This window comes from Opisthocomus hoazin, chromosome 10 (assembly GCF_030867145.1).
Source record: "Opisthocomus hoazin isolate bOpiHoa1 chromosome 10, bOpiHoa1.hap1, whole genome shotgun sequence".
Taxonomy (NCBI): Eukaryota; Metazoa; Chordata; class Aves; order Opisthocomiformes; family Opisthocomidae; genus Opisthocomus; species Opisthocomus hoazin.
The window spans coordinates 32772638-32791309 of record NC_134423.1 but is presented as its reverse complement, the minus strand read 5'-3'; the positions used below and the strand labels follow the sequence as shown (position 1 = coordinate 32791309).

Below are 18672 nucleotides of genomic sequence, written 5' to 3'. Positions count from 1 at the left end.
CGCAGCACTCGCCGCACCACGTCGGGGCTGACGCCGAAGCCCTGGGCCAGGCGCTCCGGGGGCCACTCCTCAGGCAGCTCCCGCCGCAGGAACCTGCGGGCAGGGGCGCGGTGAGCGGGGCGCGGCCCCCCGTGCCCCCCCCCCGGTCCCCCCCTCCCGGCGCTCACCGCATCTGCTCCATCGCCTGCCAGGTCAGGGTGCGCTCGGGGGGGCCGCGCCCCCCGCCCAGCTCCCGCTGCAGCCGCGCTGCCACCCGCCGCCGCCGCGCCCTGCGGGGAGAGACGTGAGAGGCCCGGCCCCGGCCCCGGCCCCGGCCCCGGCCCCCGCCCGCACCTCTCGGCCTCCTCCACCGCCGGGTCCGGCGCCTCCGGGTCCCCGGGCCAGGCCGCCGCCGCCCGCCGCGGGGCCCCGGCCCGGAGCGCGCCCGCCCGCAGCGCCCGCAGCAGCAGCGCCGCCATAGCCGGGACGCGGGGCCGGGAGCCGGGCGGGGCCGGCGGCGGGGCGGGACCGGCGGGGTCCCGCTGGGGCCCGGGCTGCGGCCCCGGGGCGCCGGGAACCGGGCCCGGCCGGGGCAGCCCCCCACCCCCCGGCAGCCGCGGTCCGGCGGCGAGCACCGGGGGGACGACGTCTGAGCGCGGGGTCCCCTGCGCCGCGGTACCTGCGCTGCCCACGATGCCCGCGCTGCCGGCGTGCCAGGGGCCGGCGCGGTGCGAGATGCTGGCGCGGTGCGAGATGCTGGCGTGGTGCGAGATGCCGGTGCGGTGCGAGGGGCCGGTGCGGAGCGAGATGCCGGTGCGGTGCGAGATGCCGGTGCGGTGCAAGGGCCACGTGCGCTGTACATGGGCGTTGGAGGCCGCGGGGAGCTCCGGGGCTGCAGCAGGGCTGAAGCCGCCATTGCCCATGGCCTTCCCCGCGCTGGCTGGGGACGCCAGGGGACCGCTGCCTGCACAGAAGGACAGGCTGCCAGCTTCACCTGGAAGAGTGCGGGCAGACGTGGGGCACAGCAGCCCTCCGTGACAGCGCTCAGCCCTGCGACACCCCACAGAATCCCCTCTGCCCCGCTCCTAGGGCTGCCAACGGCTGGAGCCGATGGCGGGGGAGCCGGGGAGGGCTGGGTGAAGGCGTGGGTGGTGGGAGCGAGGCCTGGGGAGGGGCTGGGGGCCACGCTGTGTCACCCAGCGTCTCCTCCGCACTGCCCACAGCCAGCGTGCCCCTTCGGCTCTCCCATCTGCTGCGCTTCTGACCCTGCTCGCAAGCACTTGTGGGCTGCTCCCACTCCCCCATCGCAGCACATCGACCCTTGGTCCTGGGAAACCACCCACCTTCTGCCTTGGCCCTGCCAACAGGGCACTGCCGGCCTCGGGCACAGACTTCCAGCGGTCACCGGTGTGCAGAGGAGAGCCTGGTGTCCCCTCTGCAGGGTCTGAGCACCCCAGGGACTCTGAGGTCCATCCAGCCCCCCCACTCCTCCCACCCTGGCACGCCCAGGAACATCCACAGCTCCCAATGTGTGCCCACGGCTCCGGCCCGCTGCCTTGAGCCCCCGCGACGCAGACGCTCGGAGCCAGAGGAAGGCAATGGGTACTCACCGCGCTCAGCGTTGCTCGCGATGCCAGGGAGCAGCCGGCCTCTCGCGCACAGCCCCTTGGGCTCAGTGGCCGCTGCCGTCCATGCTGCGTGGCCCCGCAGCCAGCCCACGCCCGGTGCCCAGCGGCCCCGCGGCACCTCGTGCCGCTGATGGTAAGGGATGCTCTGGCCTCGAACCAAGAGGGTGCCCGCGGCGGCAGGGTCCGAGCCCAGGCCAGCCGGCAGCTGGGCCCCGGCTCTGGGGTTGTGCAGGAACCGCTGTCCCGAAGGCCGGACTGCAGCTCCCGGGAGCGAGACGGGGGTGAGCGTCGTTAAGCCGTGGGCGTCCTGCGTCCTGAGCACCTCCCAGAGGGACTGCGGCTGGAAGGAAAGAAAGCAGCCGCCGCTTAGCTCCGGAGGCCTTGGCAAGAGTCGGGAAGAAGAGTCTTCTCCGTCATCTATGGGCACTCACTACAGCGTCGCCCTGCGCTTTCTCCCCAGACACAACAGTCACCGTCCCGGATTCAGATCACCCGAGGGGTCATGGCAGCTGCCTGCCCGATGCGCCCGCAGCAGTGCTGAGGCTCCGTCCTCTGCCCGTGACACTGGGCTGAGCTGGAGCAGGGCTTGTGGGAAGAAATGCCAGAGCAGGCTGGGAAGACTGCACCATGAAGGATCTGACCCACCCTGGGCAACCCTTTGCTGCTGAAAAAGTTATCCAGATCTTAGGCAGAGTTTGGGTTTCAGGTTCTGCTTTGTCTGGTCGAGGAAAAGGCAGCAACCATCAGTTCTTACAGATCAAATCCTATCTTAGACTTCTTTTGTTAAATTAAATTGACTATTTCCAGTTTCTTGTAAGGTGCTAGCAGACTCCTAGGTCCTGAATAATTCCTGCAGCTCTGGTGCCCTGAGTTGGTCAGCACCCTTCTGAGGTGCGTCACCCTTCCAGCCAGGAGCAGAGGCCTTTCTGGAAACAGACGCTGCCACTGGAAGAGGCAATGGACCTCGCAAGGTTTCTCGTTAATTGTGGGTCCAGAACTAGCCCTTCCCCGACACAGCCGGTGACAGCCACCCTCAGTGCTCCAGAAGAGCCCTCGTAGCCTAACGGAGCCCACGGACGACAGCCTGCGGGCTTCCTCCTCGCTCGGCTGCAGACCGGGAGCCTGGCTTGGGAACGGCCGTGGCAGCCGAGACTCAGTTTGAGACGGCCACGCTGGTCTCCTTCCCTTCTAGGACCCGACCCCGGCTCCCTGGTGCAATCCTCCGCGAAGCCCCGCGCTCTTCAGCCGCGCACCTCGAGGCCGTCTGGGACGCGGCCGCAGCAACGCGCAGGCTCCGCGCCGGAGCCCGCTGCTGCAGAGCGAGGATGACTCCGAACGGAGCCCCAGCCCGAGCGCTGAGCCCGGGGCTTCGGGCCCGTGCGCGGGCCGGTCGCCTGCCCCGCGGGGGGAGCGGCGCAAGCAGACGGGAGATGTCCAGGGAGGGGCACTGTCTGCAGGGCAGAGTTCACCTAAAGACTTATTTTTTCACGGCCATCCCTTCGGTCCCGCTTTGCTGCGCGTGCGCACAGTCCGGGCCCGGCGGTCGGAAGATGCCGCGCTGTACGGAAAGGTGGGCCCTCTCCGGACAGCCAATAGCGTTCAGCCCATGACGTAACGGACGGAAGTGACGCTGTAAACCGAGACTATATAAGGCTGCGCTACCCACCAATAAACGCCATTTGCCGCCCACCACATTGGTGTCTGCGAGCCGATGGCCCGGGCGCCTGGGGCCGGTCGCCGCGCCTCTGAAGGCAACAAGCGGTGCCGAAACCCGGGACACTCGCCTGGAGTCGGGTGAACGGCGGCCGGAGCGGCAGGACCAGCCCGGCGGGGAGGACGCTCCCGCACCAACAAGGAGGATGGAAGCCCCTTGTGAAGGTCGTATCGCAATTACATAAGCAGTGGGGGATTGATCGTAAGCCCAAAGATTTTACTCTCGCAGTTGCGAGGCTTTTGCAAGCCGGGGTCATTGACCAGCCGGTGGATATTCTCCAGCCCGAAGTGTGGGATAAGTGCACTAAAGCGTTGGCCGAGGAGACGATGTCCTCGGGTTGTGGGAAAAACCTTAAGTCGTGGGGGAAAGTCGTGCAGGCCCTGCAGAAAGCTAGACAAGAGCAGGAGACCTGGAGGGCGGGAAAGAACTGTTTGTTGGCCACCCCAGAATTGGGAATCGGGGCAGCCACACAGACTTTGCACCCCCCAGACGGTGACGACTCTGCTGAGCCTAAAGATCAGCAAGAGGGCGGCACGGCCCCTCCGCTCCCGGACCCCGACCCGCTTACGGAGGGACAGAAACGAGTTAAACCCTTCTGGGGCGGGTTAGCCGAGGAGGCTGGGGGCACCGCGAAAGAAACGGAGTCTGAGGAAGTCTGGGCTAGACCAGCGCCCTGTGCGCCCCAAGATGGCGCCGAGCAGGAAGGGGAAGGGCGGGGCGAAGACGCCCTTGGCGCGAACAGGAGGAAGCGCTGGAACTAACAAGCGCGCACAGACGGGCGGGGGAGGAGAACAAGAAGGAAAAGGGCGATAGGAGCGACCAAGAAGGGGACAAGGAAACGAGCGAGGGGCAGAGAACCGATCCGAATGTGCATTGCGAAAAACGCCCTTATCGGGTAAACACCCCGCCGAGCGGGGGCGGGGCGGGCCCGGGGGGGAGGAGCGGCCCGCCCACAAGGGAAGTGGGCGGGGCCAAAGCCAGGCAGACAGGTTCTGGAGACCGGAAGTAACCGGTCAGTCGAGCTCCGACTCCGAATCAGACACCAGCTGGGACGAGTGGCTCGCAACTGATTCAGACTTAGCAGAGGAGGAAACAGAGAGAGACAAAGTCAAGAGCCAAAATATCCCCATCCAAATTAAAGAGGAACCGCGAGGGGGAGAAATCCCTCTCACAGACTGGAGGAAAATAAAGATTGCGTGCGCCGGCTGGGCCCCGTCGGCCACGCTAGCGTTCCCGGTCCGGGTGACGGACGGGGGACAGAGGGTCCACACACCGATAAACCCTAAGGACATACAAGCGATTGTTAAGGCAATCGCGGATAAAGGGCTTAAATCTGCCATGGTCTCCACCCTCATAAATGGTGTATTCGGGGGAGACGATATGCTCCCGTTCGATATAAAACAAACTTGTAGATTGATCTTTGACGGGGCAGGGATGATCGTTTCTAAACAAGAATGGGAGGACTACTGTGCGAGGCAACTGGCCCAAGTAACTGGGGCGGATCATCCACTGCACGGCTCCAGCCTGCAGCGGTTAATGGGCACAGATCCCACAATGATTACCCCCCAGGCGCAAGCCCGGGGCCTGCAGGCCCATGAAGTCATTACAACTACTCGTGCGGCCAGAGAAGCTATTCGCACAGCCTCTAGAGTCATTGCCAAACCATCGCCATGGTCCACAATAAAGCAAAGTGAAAGTGAGAGCTTTACACAATTTGTGGATCGTCTCCAAGCAGCGGTCGACTCTTCGGCCCTGCGTGTGGAGGCAAAAGGCCCAGTCGTAGCAGAATGTTTACATCAGCAGTGTAATTTGACAACCAAAGAAATCCTGCGGTCGCTACCGGCGGGGTCAAGCATTGCGGACATGATTAAGCATGTCGCGAAGGAAGAGCATCTAACCCTGCCGCTGTCAAAAAAAATGGAAAAGTTAGGTGGTGTCCACTTAAGTCCATTAACCGGACCTCCAGAATAAAACTAATGAAAACTGTGAGTTTTTGTTCACTGGGCCGGATCATCGGACACCCCCGTAACCTGTACACCCCGGTGACAAGAGAAGATGACAAGTCGGCAAATGTCCTGTCCAAGCCTGGAAGTTCCTGACTGGCAGAACCCAGACAATGGCAGAACAGCCTCCGCAAAGAGGGGCTACGATGCCTTTGTGTGATCCTGATTTTGGAGCTTGTCACTATAGGACAAGCAGAATTAGATTACCATCACCATCAGCCATACAGGTTGATCCTACGGGACCTTGCAAGTGATCGAGTGATAAGAGAAAACATAACAGTAGGGCCGATCGCCATGATCATAATGACACTGGTCTTTGGACCCTGTATACTAAATAGCATCGTCTCGTTTGTCAAGAGTCAACTAGAGAAAGTTAACATTATGTTAGTAGAACACCAACAGTTACTTTAAAAATTTATCTACCCAGTTCTACCCCCAGTTATCCCTAAGGTTACCCCAGCTTTCACCCGTTTACTGTGCCTTATGTTTTTTATTCAAGTTTATGGCATATACTTTTTAAGAGTGTTATAAAATATAGAACAAAAATAGAATAAGAAAAACAATAGAATTGTTAAGATTGTTATGTTTCAGTCAATTGAGAAATACATTTGTCTAATGTACCTTATGTTTGTTATAAGATTTTGATATTTACATTCTTTACTTAAAGTTAGTTAACGTTAAGTCTTCTAGTTGTGTCTTGCGAGTAAATCTCAAAACTAAATATTAAACTTAAATCTTAACCCTGAGTACAAAAATTTTCATATTAACCTATTTCGTTAAAACATAAGGAGGGGGGAAACGTGGATAGTTAGGGCTTGGCGGTCGGAAGATGTCGCGCTGTACGGAAAGATAGGGCCCCTCTCCGGACAACCAATAGCGTTCAGCCCATGACGTAAGCAGACGGAAGTGACATGCGCGTGCTCGTGCACCGCGCTCCTGCACCGCGCTCCTGGTACTGCTGGGCTAGGAGAACCGCCCTCCCTGGAACTGGTGCTGCTGGGCTAGGAGAACCGCCCTCCCTGGAACTGGTGCTGCTGGGCTAGGAGAACCGCCCTCCCTGGAACTGGTACTGCTGGGCTAGGAGAACCGCCCTCCCTGGAACTGGTACTGCTGGGCTAGGAGAACCGCCCTCCTGCCCGAGGCAGCAGCTCACACCGAGCCGCACGCTGGGGACAGCAGTGTCCAAACAGCAGTGCCCTGGTGGTCTGCTCTCTGGGATACCAGGGTGAGGGGTCTGCTGGGGAAGGGTGCTCAGGGGCCCTACGCGGCTGACCGCGCGCCCACTGTGAGGGGACACAGTGAAAACCCACGGACCCAGACACTACGTCAGATCTCGTTTAACTGAGCCACTCCAGAGGTGCTCAGCGCCGTGCCTGGTTCCTCGCGATCTCCTGCGAATGGCTGTGCCCTGCATTGGCCTTGGATCTGGGCAGCCCACAGTTACCTGGCTCTCGGGGATAACGGCGCAGGGTCCTGGGGCGTCAGCTGGCCTGCCAGTTGTGGGGAGCAGCTGGGAGAGCTGATCTATGATGCCCAGGCCTCGGATAAGGTTCTCGCGCTGCAGCAGAGCATTCACTCTTTTCTTCTCCTCGTCTTCCACAATATCCTGGGGTTGCATAGAGTCGTACTGCAGGCGCTGTAGCTTAGGAACAAAAGACCGGTGTTACAGCAAAGTTGCAGCTGTAGTAATGTGCAAGAGAGAGAAAGCCACAGACTGCTCCGTGCCCTAAGGAGAACCGCAGGCTCTGGGATGGAGTGGGACGCAGATCCCAGTGGAAGCCACAACAGGGAAGGGACACGGTGCTTGCAAGTGCCTCTCAGCACAAGATATCAACTCCCTGGACTTCAGGAAGGGGAGTCAAACCTCGCAGTTCTGTTCCCTGGAAACACCCACGGCTCAGCAGTGTTCGCAGAGCCCCAGGGACAGCCACTGGCAAGGGCAGGGTACCTTTCTGTCCCACATCCGGGTGCTTCTATAGGCGAGGCGGGCTGTAGGAGCTGTGGTTTTACAATGGATCTGGGGTTTGTGGCCAGCTGACTCTCCATGCAGCTCCTCTTTCCTCTGCGTTTTCTTCTTCCTGGTAACAGCTTCCAACTTTTCTTTTTTCAGGCGAATTTCCTCCAGTTGCTGCCTGCCGTAGAACAGTAGTTCAGTAGTCACTAGTTCAGTAAGAGCCGTAATAGCAAAAGGCTATTATGAAGCCTTCAACCCAAGGACATTTTACTGCAGCCAGAAGTTCTGTAGTGAATAGACCATAAGAGAAGTGTGCCAAGAACTGGGCCAGGAGGGCTTTTACAAGCGCCTCTCACCACCGTAAGAAATGCCCTCGAATGAGGCTGTGCCTGCCAGAAGGGTGGAGGACGCTTGCGACACGGTGCCTCCAGAGTCCAAAAGTCAGTGGAATGCTGCGTTTGCCCCTCACGGGCAATGCCAGGGGACGTTGCTTTGCTGCGGTGACTCCTTCCCTTCCAGCTCTCACCAGCTCACATCTGTTACGCAGCAGAGCTGCTCCCGGGGGGACCAGCAGCCAGCGGTCTCCATGCTCCCCTGCGAGGAGCGGGTTCTCTGCAGGAGCAGCGTACCTGGCACACGCCTCTCGGGCTTTGGACGCCGCCGTTTCCTGGAAGAGCGAGGCACTCTGCTTGAAGAACGGCTCGTACTTCTCTGTTCCGCACGCCGGATAAATGCGCTGGTACCCGCCCAGGTGCGAGTTCTCGTACTGCTCTGCCTGAGACAGCCAGGCAGCCTGGTTGTTCTCCAACTCCTTGCGCCTGCAGACCGGGAGAAAGCACAGGCAGGAGCTGTGACGGGAGGCTCTGGGTGCTGTCCTGGCTGAGGACAGGGCCTGGCTAGCACTTTCCCCGCTCCTTCCCCATCTGGGAGCCTGTTTCACGTGGGTGCACTGCAGGGGACCAGCACATCCCATGCTTCCTCATCCTCGACCTGTAGAGTGCTGGCGAAGGATTTCCAGATCTCTCCCCTGCCACCCGGGCTCACACCCTGCCCCTCAGCCTTCTCGCCCAACTGACCCAGTTACACGAGGAGTTCAGTTAAAATGTGCCTGCTGCTGGGAGCTTTCCTCGCTGGCGGGGAGCTCGGAGCAGCCGAGGCCACAGGGCTAATGCGCAGCGTCTCCAGCCCGGGGTTATCTCAGGCCTCCTCATGGAAACGGGAGCTGGAGGGAGCTCCTGCCTCGCCCTGCATGGCAGGAAAAGCCCGGGCAGCAGGCTCATCTAACACGGCCTCATGCAGACAGAGCAAGGGGGGAACCCTCAACCCTGGGATAGGAACCCTGCTCTGGAGAAGGGCCCCATGCCCCCGGGTGCTCCCGGTCCCTGCCGCAGCGCTGGGGTCTGTTCTGCACGCGGCACAGCCCGCCGGCACCGAAGGAACGTGACAAGCAGGCGCAGCTTGACGGGGATGACTCCATGCAGCGCCCGGTACAGAGCATCAGGCATCTCGGACCTCCTGGTGCCCAGAGACCAGCCCTGGCTCCTCCTTGCAGGATGCAGATGGCCTGGGCGATCTCTTCTCAGAGGCTACGTAGTGCCGTGGCCTCTGGGAGCTCCGATTTGGAGACAGCCAGCCTTAGTTTTATCCTGCTCCGCTATTCCCTGTCTTTTCTCGCTGGAGACCTGCAGCACTATGGGGAAGAACAATACCTGGATGCACGGAGAGTCTGATGGGCCTGGAGGAGCCGTTCCTTTGCCCGCTGCTTGTCTTCCCTGAGCACCTTCCTTTTGTTACAGGCATGCACATTGATCAGGTTGATGGTATCACAGAGAAGGGCATCCTTCACCTCGTGGTCTAGGCGAGACTCCGTGGTGAAGCTGGGAGAGTGGTTCACCTGCCAAAACAAGCAGCTAATCTAACCTGGCAGCTCCCAGCAAGCGCTGCCAGCAGCCAGCTCGCTGGCCCCAGTCTGCCCCGCCGCACACTTCCCACGGATGTTCTTCCCTGGAACAGCGGCAGAAAGCAGGAGGCTGCACCCAGTTCTGTCCTCCTGCAGCGCGATGCCCACCCGCACTGCAGCTCACTCAGATCCCCACCCAGCAGGACTACGGGCATGGGGCAGCTATCGTAAAGTCAGGATGCTGTTACAGGTCGAGTCCTACGGTTCAGGAAACTCCGCGCTCTTAGAGAGGGCGTGCAGGGAACAGGCTCTTAGACCCCGCTTAGCCTGCAGCAGGTCGCTTGGCTACTTGTCTTCACAGCCTGTTTAATTTTGTGAACGAGGTGGCCCTTTTTAACCAGTTCTGCTCATCCCACCATCCCTTGTTCCGGAGCCTTCCCCAGACAAGCCAGCGCTCGGCTATCTGCTGCTCCCAGAGTTGCTCCAGCACAGCAGGAGACTCCTTCCTCACCTCTAGCAGCCACGGCTTCAACTTTCTGTCCAGCAAAATATCAAAACCCAGAATCTCAAAGCAGGCACAGCTGGCAGTGTGGTTCGGAAAGCAGCTTTGGTAATTGTGCTTCACAACAGGGTGAGCTGAAATAAGAGTCTTTATAATAACGTCGTCAATATCTTCCCAGAGTTTTGTTGTGTTGTAGCTGTTTTCCGTCATCCAGGCATTCAGGGTGGACAGTTTCCTGCGTGGAGGACGGGAGATGGTAAGAGCTGACCTGTCATACCATGTTTGCCCCGAGAACGGTGGAAGTAAAACAGTGTCCCAAACGCAGCTTTCCTGCGGGATGTGCACAGCGCATTGCGGTACCTGGACAAGACAATACCTCTTACTGCCCATCGTGTCATCCTGGATGAAGTTTTCATTACGCTTGTTGATAGCATAATTGGTCAAATGCATGCAGATATCATCCTGAGAGAAGAACCGCAAGAGACTTACATTTACTGTGGACCACAGAGCGTCAATCGAAACAGCCCCACTAGCACTGATCTAGCCACCAACTCCACCCGCTGCCGCCTCTTCTCCGTGGCGGTGCCTTGCAGCAAGGAGTTAATCACACTGGTGATTCCCTCTCTAGCCAGAGTCAGAGCCAGCAGAGCTCTACCCTCTCTGCACCTCTGTGCTTATCTCTGGGGGAGAGCACAGGAGTCAGCTCCACAGGTGCCATTCCAGCCGTGGTCTCTCTGATAGACCAGGGGCTCCTCAGCACAGAAGCTGCAGCAAATCTCTGCAGATTCCTTGTCTTCCTTTGCTCACCCAGAGCAGACGACCTCCCCAAGACACGCACGTGTCAGCGTGAGGGAGGGCATACACTTATGCAGCTCTGGAACAGGTGGGCAGATAGCCAGAAGCGTGGGGTCTGTCAGGCCAGGCTGTGACTGGAGCACAGCAATTCGACGCTACAGGCCATCTTCTGTGGGGACTTTACAGCCTGCAGACCCCTGGCTGGAGACGGGCATGGCCATACTCCGCACCTTGCTTTCCCAGTTCCCCTCCCTGCCTCTCCTAGGCTGTCCCAGTACCACCAGGTAATCCCCAGGTGCCTCTTTTCTGCCTGAAGCACAGAGCCAGACAAGGCGTGGTGCAGACTGAGAATGCTCACAAAGGCAAGAAGCAGTAGGACCGTTGCCCAGGAACGCCACGGGGTCTCTGTCCCACCAGGTTTTCAACACCCGACTGGGTGAAACCCCAAGAAACCAGATCTGCATTTATTCTTGACCGAGTTTTGAGCAGAAGGTGGGACTTGAGACCTTCCAGGGTTCCTTCCAAGCAAAACAACTCCATGATTCTACGATAATGCCAGTAAACAGCCCAAACGTGGGGCCTGGGAGCAGATCTACTTCAGACACTCCTGAAATACCTCCTGTGAAGAGGAGGAGGAGGTACAGAGGGAGGGCAAAACAGGGAATAAGAAAGCTGGGTCCCACGAAACCCACCAGTCCCTGTCTTTTCAAGGTCTGGAATGCCCCTAGGATAAATTGGGGACTAAAACCTACAGGTACGATGCAAGTTTTTTGGAAACTTCCCATTTTTACCAGGCTGCTGCTGCTGCTGGGATCGATGTACCTCGTGGTGGCAAACCGGGCCAGGCCCTCCTTGTAGACAAAAATCCTCAGCGGGTCACAAGACGTGACCAGCACATAGATACGCATGTCAAATTTAAAGCCGTCAATAAGGAAAGGCTGTGAGGAAAAAGGCAGGAGAAAGCATGAGATAAAGAAACATTGCTAGGCCTGCCGCCGATTCCTTGAGGCCAGCTGCTCTATCTGCACTTCGTGTGCCGCTCCTTGGTGGTGCGGCAGCGAGGAGCAAGGCAGGCTTTCACCGTGCCTCTGCCGCGCTGCCGCCGGCCCACGCCCCTGGCAGGTCCAGGAGGGCGCAGATGGAGGAGGATGCGGGAAGAGCTGGGAGGCTGCAGTCCTCCACCTGTGTTTCGAGATGGTCCCCACTACCTTAGAGATATACTGCTGACAGATCAGGTGCTCTCCGTGTTTGATCTCCTCTGGATTACGTGTTATGAAGATACCTCTCCCTTGGCAGCCGCTCTCTGGCTTGCAGATGTACGTTCTGTTTTTCCTTGTGCGTCTGTAGCTCTGGAAACCTCCGTAGCTGTGCAAGGAAGGGGTGACTGTTACAAGCTGCAAAAAACAGCCTCTGAACTCTCTCACAACAGCTGGGAACTCTAGCTCTGGTGCTGCCGGCCAGTACAGACCACGCTTCCGCAGCAGAGCAATAGTACACCTACTCCTGACCTACATCAGTTACAAATCGGTGCTTGTGCAACCTGACAAAGCCGTCCCGGTTCCATCTTTTCCTGGCACACACCTCCACCTCTGCCGGGAGGCTCATAGGAAGTGGTCACCACTACGCATACAGGAGCCAGCAAGGTTTTGGCTCTGCTGCCACAGAGAGAGCAGGAGAAAACAAGCCCTGGCCACAAAGGAAGAGGAAGTACAAGTCTTTACAGCCCCTTTCATGCCAGCTCATCAGCAGGCAGGCAAGAGGCCAGGCCAGAGCGTTCTAAGCAGGGCGCAGAGGCTCGCACCTACGTGATGGAGCACGCCTGTCATGTCGCGTGGCTGATCGTCAAGAGCAGCTCCAGTGGAGTACGGTGCTTTGAAGAGCCAAGCCCATGTGCCAGTTAGTTATTTCGCTGTAGATGGAGAAGCACCATCTCTCTAGCGGGCACCACATTTAGGGAAAGAGAGAGGCAAACTGAGCAAATCCCCGAGAGCAGTGCCAAGAGCAATCCGAGTCCAGGAAATGCAGCCTGGAAAGACGGACGAGAGAACCAGGCCCGTCTTCTCCAGAAATGGGAAGACTGAGAGGACACGTGGCAATGGCCTTCCTGGACACAACGCGCTCTTAGCAAAACGCAGCAAACCGCTGTTCTCCAGGGCCAGTGCAAACAGGAGAAGTGCTCAGTGCTGATATTTCCTCAAAGATGCTTTAGGTCAGGAATTAAGAAAATCATTCTAACCCTGAGGAGAGTTCAGCTACAGAGCAGGTGACAGGAGCCCTACTTTGAGGTCTTCAGGAAACAGTAAGAATAAAATCTGTCTGAGAATGGGTATCTCATCTCCTCACAGCCACCCGAACTGTGAGCGCCCTTTGGTCTCTCTCAGCTACCTTTCTGTCCTTGCCTGCCTGCACATGATCAGCGCAGCCAGGCCTTCTGCCCCAAAGCGTGAGCAATTCGGTGCTGACCGTACACCCTCCGCCATCAGCGTGCCCTCCTGCGGCAGGCGCAGAGGTGCCGGGGGCTGTGCGGGCGGCCGTGCGGTCGGTGGGGTGGAACCAACCCGGGCCCCTGTCCCGCGCGAGCGACAGGCACCGACGCAGCCTGCCACGCTGCCCTGCGGTCGCCTCTCCCCTTCACCCTGAGCTGCAGAGACCTTCCACCGAAACACAGGTCGACACTTCTCACTCGCCCACTGCCCTTTGGCTTCCCGGGTGGGTCCCTCTCCCCACATGTAGCCCTTCGGTACGCGGTCGGCCCAGCAGCGAGGCACACGTCGCAGAGGACGCCATACCACGGGCTGATAGGAATTAAAGATGTGTGAGACTAGAAACAGAATCACAGAATAGTAGGGGTTGGAAGGGACCTCTGTGGGTCATCTAGTCCAACCCCCCTGCCGAAGCAGGGTCACCTACAGTAGGCTGCACAGGATCTTGTCCAGGCGGGTCTTGAATATCTCCAGAGAAGGAGACTCCACAACCTCCCTGGGCAGCCTGTTCCAGTGCTCCGTCACCCTCAGAGGGAAGAAGTTCTTCCTCATGTTCAGACGGAACTTCCTGTGCCTCAGTTTGTGCCCATTGCCCCTTGTCCTGTCACTGGGCACCACTGAAAAGAGCTTGGCCCCATCCTCCTGACACCCACCCTTCAGATATTTGTAGGCATTTATAAGGTCCCCTCTCAGCCTTCTCTTCTTCAGGCTGAACAAGCCCAGTTCCCTCAACCTCTCCTCGTAGTGGAGATTCTCCAGTCCCCTCACCATCCTCGTAGCCCTGCACTGGACTCTCTCCAGTAGCTCCTCATCTTTCTTGAACTGGGGAGCCCAGCACTGGACACAGTACTCCAGATGAGGCCTCACCAGGGCAGTGTAGAGGGGAAGGAGAACCTCCCTTGTCCTGCTGGCCACACTCTTCTTGATGCACCCCAGGATCCCACTGGCTTTCTTGGCAGCCAGGGCACACTGCTGGCTCATGGTTAACCTGTCATCCACCAGGACACCCAGGTCCCTCTCCGCAGAGCTGCTCTCCAGCAGGTCCACCCCAAGCCTGTACTGGTGCATGAGGTTGTTCCTCCCCAGGTGCAGGACCCTGCACTTGCCCTTGTTGAACCTCATCAGGTTCCTCTCTGCCCAGCTTTCCAGCCTATCCAGGTCACGCTGAATGGCAGCACAGCCTTCTGGTGTATCTACCACACCTCCCAGTTTGGTGTCGTCAGCAAACTTGCTGAGGGTACATTCCCACTCTTCATCCAGGTCGTTGATGAAGAAGTTAAACAAGACTGGGCCCAGTACTGACCCCTGAGGGACACCACTTGTCACCAGCCTCCAACTAGACTCAGCGCCGCTGATGACAACCCTCTGAGTTCTGCCATTCAGCCAGTTCTCTATCCACTTCACCGACCACTCATCCAGCCCACACTTCCTCAGCTTCCCTAGGAGGATATCATGGGAGACTGTGTCGAAAGCCTTGCTGAAGTCAAGGTAGATAACATCCACGGCTCTCCCTTCGTCTACCCAGCCAGTCATGTCATCGTAGAAAGCTATCAGATTGGTCAGGCATGATTTCCCCTTGGTGAATCCATGCTGACTACTCCTGATAACCTTCTTTTCTTCCACTTGCTTCATGATGGCCTCCACGCGTCTCAACACCCCGTTCAGTTCCAAGGAGGGTTACAAACGCCCAAAACCAAGACAGGAGAGCTCAGCGAGCCCCCCCCAGCTCTGGCTGTCGGGCATAGAGGCTCCCTCTTCCCAATGTCATGCCCCTGCCCTCAGCTGCGTTAACGCGTATCACTCACTCAGCTGGCAGGCACCAAGTGCGGGGAAATATATTGTACTCCTCGGGGAAGAGCCTGAGCATGCGGTTCAGGTTGCGAGCCAACAGGTCCTTACGGCAGATCTCTATCATGCCTGGAAAATGGTTGATTTTCTGAAAGAGGTGCAGATGAGAAACAGAATCAGCGAAGGAACAGCAGGGATCCTCCTCGAGACCCGAGGAAAGCCCCTGTGCCGGCACGCAGAACAGGAAGCTGGGCCCGTGGTTGCCTTGAACGTCTGCTGAGGGACAAGATTACGCTACCACTGCTCTGTCTGAGTGTCAGCAGCGTGATTTATCTGCTCGTCCCATCTCGGCCCTGAAGCTCTCCCTCCCTAGCACATCACCGCTTCAGGAAGGGAGCCGTTTGTCATCGAGAACCATTTATTTCACGCTACATTAAAGGGGTTGGCGGCCTTCCAGTTCACGCTACTAACTGCCAGAGTGTTGCTGCTGGCACCATACCAGCGACACAACAGCAGTAAAGGCTTGTGAACCCCGCGCCCTCTGGGACTGCTGCAGAGAAGGGGGCAGGGCACTAGCTTGGACGCTTCTGTTCCACTCACAGCACGTTGTCCCACGGACAGCCCCCGTCTCGCCCTCCTCCCCGAGCTCTTCCTGCTGGGCAGCCTTTACACGGAGATATTTACCTGAAACCGCTTCATCTCCATGACACGCTCCAGGGAGACCGAGTGGTCCGTCCAATACAATGTCCACTCCTCGTTCTCTCCTGCTTCCTTCAGCCCGCAGCACCGCGCTGCCCGCCGCACTGTACCAAAGCAAGCAGACGACAGGAGGCCATGCAGAGCGTGTACATACTAGGGCCAGTCGAATCCCAGAGTAACCAAGGACGGAGCGTGGAGCAAAGCTCTCCAGGCTGCAGTTCCACTCTCAGAGACGCAAGATACCGCCAGGGCACTTCGGGAGGTGTCACAACCACATGCTCCACCCAGCTAAACTCACCCCAGCCTCTGGCTGCAGGTGTGCTGGGAGACAGTGGCCCCCTGCGTCCACACGCCGCGGGTCCCAGAGCCCCTCCTCAGCCACAGCAGGCTTGGGTCCGCTGTGGGTCGGGCACCACACGGGCAGATACAAGTCCTCTGATGGGATGAGTTTCATCTTCAAAACCAAAAGCTATTTGGCAGCAGAACACGCAAGCTCTGGAGCAGAACGTCGCTGCTGGGATGGTTCGTGCTAGTGCCAGGTCTGAACTTGGCCTTGCCGGGCTGGGGAGGTGATGAAGGTGAATGCACCGCAGGAACAATGGAACCGAGACGGTTCCGGTTTCTGCGGCGCCGGCGCTGCCACACCACGTCCGGCTGCGGGTCCCCATCCACCGCCCCGTACCAGCCCGCCTGAGCACGGCCCTGGGCGAAACACGCAGCGCCCGTCCCTCTACACGAAAACGGCATTCCTCACGCCGCTGACCACGCCCTGACCCTCAACAACGCACGTGCAGTTGCACTGCGAGAACAGCCGTTAGCAAATTGGCTAATAGCATCCATCAAATGACAGGGATCTGTTCTTATCAGGTGCAGCTTGTGGCAGCAAAGGAGAGCTAGACTGGAGAGCGGACCAGCTCCCTGGAGCACGTCACTGGAGACGGCCGGCAAAGGGAGCGGCTCCAGCGCCGATTCTCCCTGTTCCACCACCAGCTTCACGCTAAAAGTCGAGAGCTCCCACACCACTTCCCCAAGCGCAGGAGCCAGTCTCGCATCGTAACCGCCCCTAACGAAACCCTTCGCACCAATTAGCACCGTATGGCAACTGCAGATGTACGGGGGTCAGGGGCTTGCGCTGCTGCCGTGCATTTTACATCTCTCTAAACCTGAGGGCCCCTCAGCCCGAGGTGCGAAACGCTCCGTGCTTCTCGCGGGGTCAGGACACGAACCGCAGGCGACGGCGCAGGGGCAGCGCTCGTCCCCGGGCGGGCACCGGACCCGAGGGGATGCCCGGCCGCGCCCCAGACTCACCGCTCTCGTACTTGCAGCTGGTCAGGTTGATGGAGGGAGCGCTGGAACGGAAAGAGACAGCGGCACAGCCGCTCAGCGGGGCGCGGGGCCCGGCCCGGGCGCAGCCGCCATGGCACGCAGCCAGCGGGCACCGGGGGCCTGGGCGGGACGCGCCACGCCGGGGTTACTGGGACAACGGGGGGACGCAGCGTTTATTTTCGATTCCGGAGGGCCCCGGTCGGGCCCGGGTCCGGCGGGGTGGGGGGCTCGGCAGGGCGGGGAGCCCGGCCCCGGGGGCAGCGCGACGGCGGCCGAGCCCCGAGCCCCCGGCGGAACACGGCCCGACGGCCCCGCGGCCCGCCCGCCCGCCGCACTTGCCTGGGCTTCCGCCGCCTCCGCGGCTCGGGGCCGGGGGGGCCGCCGGGGGCAGCGGGCCGGGCCCGGGGCGCCGCCACAGCCGCCTCCCCGCCCGGGGGGGATCCCGGGGCCGAGCTTCCCCTCCTCCCCGTGCCGCCCGCCTCCATCGCCGCCGCTCTCGGGTGGGGCCGCCCGTTCCCATGGCGACGGGCGCGCGGGGGCGGCCAGCGAGACCCCGGCGCCGCCAGCCCAGAGCGGCCGCGGGTGGTCACGTGACGAGCCGCCCTGCAGCGCCCCTGGCGGGCGGCGGTGGTACGGAGGCAGGCCGCCCGGTCCCGGTGCTGGTCCATGTCCCTGTCCCGGTCCCGGTGCTCGGAGCGGCCCCGGCCCCACTCAGCCGTCCAGCAGCTGCGCCAGGTCCTGTGCGAGGCTCAGCAGCTGCGGCTCCGGCAGGAGTTGCTGGCGGATGGCACGCAGGGCCTCGGCCTCGGTGATGTCGCGGTACAGCGCGGCGGCGGGCAGCGGCAGGTACCCGGCCAGCTCGCAGAGCGCCACGTTGAAGGCCTCGCCCGCCTTGGCACCGAAGCTGGGCCGTCGCGCCCACAGCAGCACGCGCAGCCCACGTCCGCTGCCCGCCGCCGTGCCCCCGGGCGGGTCGCCCCGTGTGGCCAGCAGGTTGTAGGCCAGGCCGGCATCGGCCACGTGCTCCGCCGCCCGGCACACGTCCTGGGCCAGCGCCTCCAGCTCGGCGGGACCGGCGGCATAGAAGAGGAAGGCGGGCGCAGGGACGTCGCGCAGCAGGGCGAGGCGCGGGCTGAGCGGCTGGGCCGGCGCCGCCTCCACCCGCAGCGGCCAGCCCAGGTAGAAGGCGTGAAGGTGGAGGTGGTTCACCGAGGCGCAGCCCCCCAGCCCGTTGAAGCCCACGCGGAAGCCCGGGTGGGCGCTGAGCAGCACGGCCTCCATCCCGGCGCGCAGCCCCGCGGCCGTCAGCGCCTGCGGCAGCCCCCGCGCCGGCTCGGGCAGCAGCAGCACGTGGCCGCGCTCCAGCGGGCTGGCGTTGATGGCCACCAGCAGCGGGGCGGGGGGCCCGGCCGCGCGCCGCAGCCGCAGCAGCAGCTCGCCGGGGCGCAGGCGGGTGAAGTTGAAGGCCCGCGGGTCGAAGGGCTGCCGCAGGCTGGTGATGGACTGCGGCGGGCGGCGCTGGGCGCCGCGCTGGACGTTGAGCTGGGCCACCAGGCGCATGGGGCCGGGCAGGAGGCGGGCGGGCAGCGGGCCCAGCCGGTACCGGAAGAAGCCGCGCTCCATCCGGTCGCTCCAGGCCGCCAGCAGCGCCCGGTCGAAGCGGGACGGCGCGGCGCCCGGCTCGCCCTCCCAGCCGGCGCCCGGCAGCACGAAGTCCTCCTCCCCGTACACGAAGTCCTCGGGGCCCGGCTCGCCCGGCTCCGCGCCCGCCGCCGCCGCCTCCTCCGCCGCCGCCGCCGCCGCCGCCATGCCGGCTGCCGAGGGTGGGCGGGGCTTCGCGGCGCAGGGGGGCGGGGCGCGCCGGCGCGGGGCGGGGCATTGCCATGGGAGCGGCGGAGTGA

At 61.1% G+C, this 18672-nt stretch overlaps 2 protein-coding genes across 4 annotated transcripts; both read right to left on the bottom strand.

Moving 5' to 3' along the window:
• Window positions 1-3: 3 nt before the first annotated feature.
• On the bottom strand, window positions 4-17519 carry TTLL13 (tubulin tyrosine ligase like 13). Of its 3 annotated transcripts, XM_075431867.1 has the most exons (16): window positions 17111-17519; window positions 16754-16794; window positions 15431-15549; window positions 14764-14894; window positions 11684-11840; window positions 11267-11413; window positions 10057-10142; window positions 9690-9915; window positions 8988-9172; window positions 7908-8096; window positions 7273-7456; window positions 6769-6966; window positions 1590-1947; window positions 659-973; window positions 168-269; window positions 4-93 (listed from the first exon to the last, which is right to left on the bottom strand). In XM_075431867.1, exons 1-15 carry the CDS (start codon window positions 17437-17439, stop codon window positions 193-195), a joined length of 2742 nt encoding a protein of 913 aa, XP_075287982.1. In that variant the 5' UTR covers window positions 17440-17519; the 3' UTR covers window positions 4-93; window positions 168-192. The 3 variants fall into 3 exon arrangements, with proteins under 3 accessions (XP_075287982.1, XP_075287979.1, XP_075287980.1); XM_075431864.1 differs by lacking the exons at window positions 10057-10142; window positions 11267-11413; window positions 11684-11840; XM_075431865.1 differs by lacking the exons at window positions 10057-10142; window positions 11267-11413; window positions 11684-11840 and having other exon boundaries at window positions 659-943.
• On the bottom strand, window positions 17483-18580 carry GDPGP1 (GDP-D-glucose phosphorylase 1). The gene has a single exon (XM_075431310.1). It carries the CDS (start codon window positions 18578-18580, stop codon window positions 17483-17485), a length of 1098 nt encoding a protein of 365 aa, XP_075287425.1.
• Window positions 18581-18672: the final 92 nt, after the last annotated feature.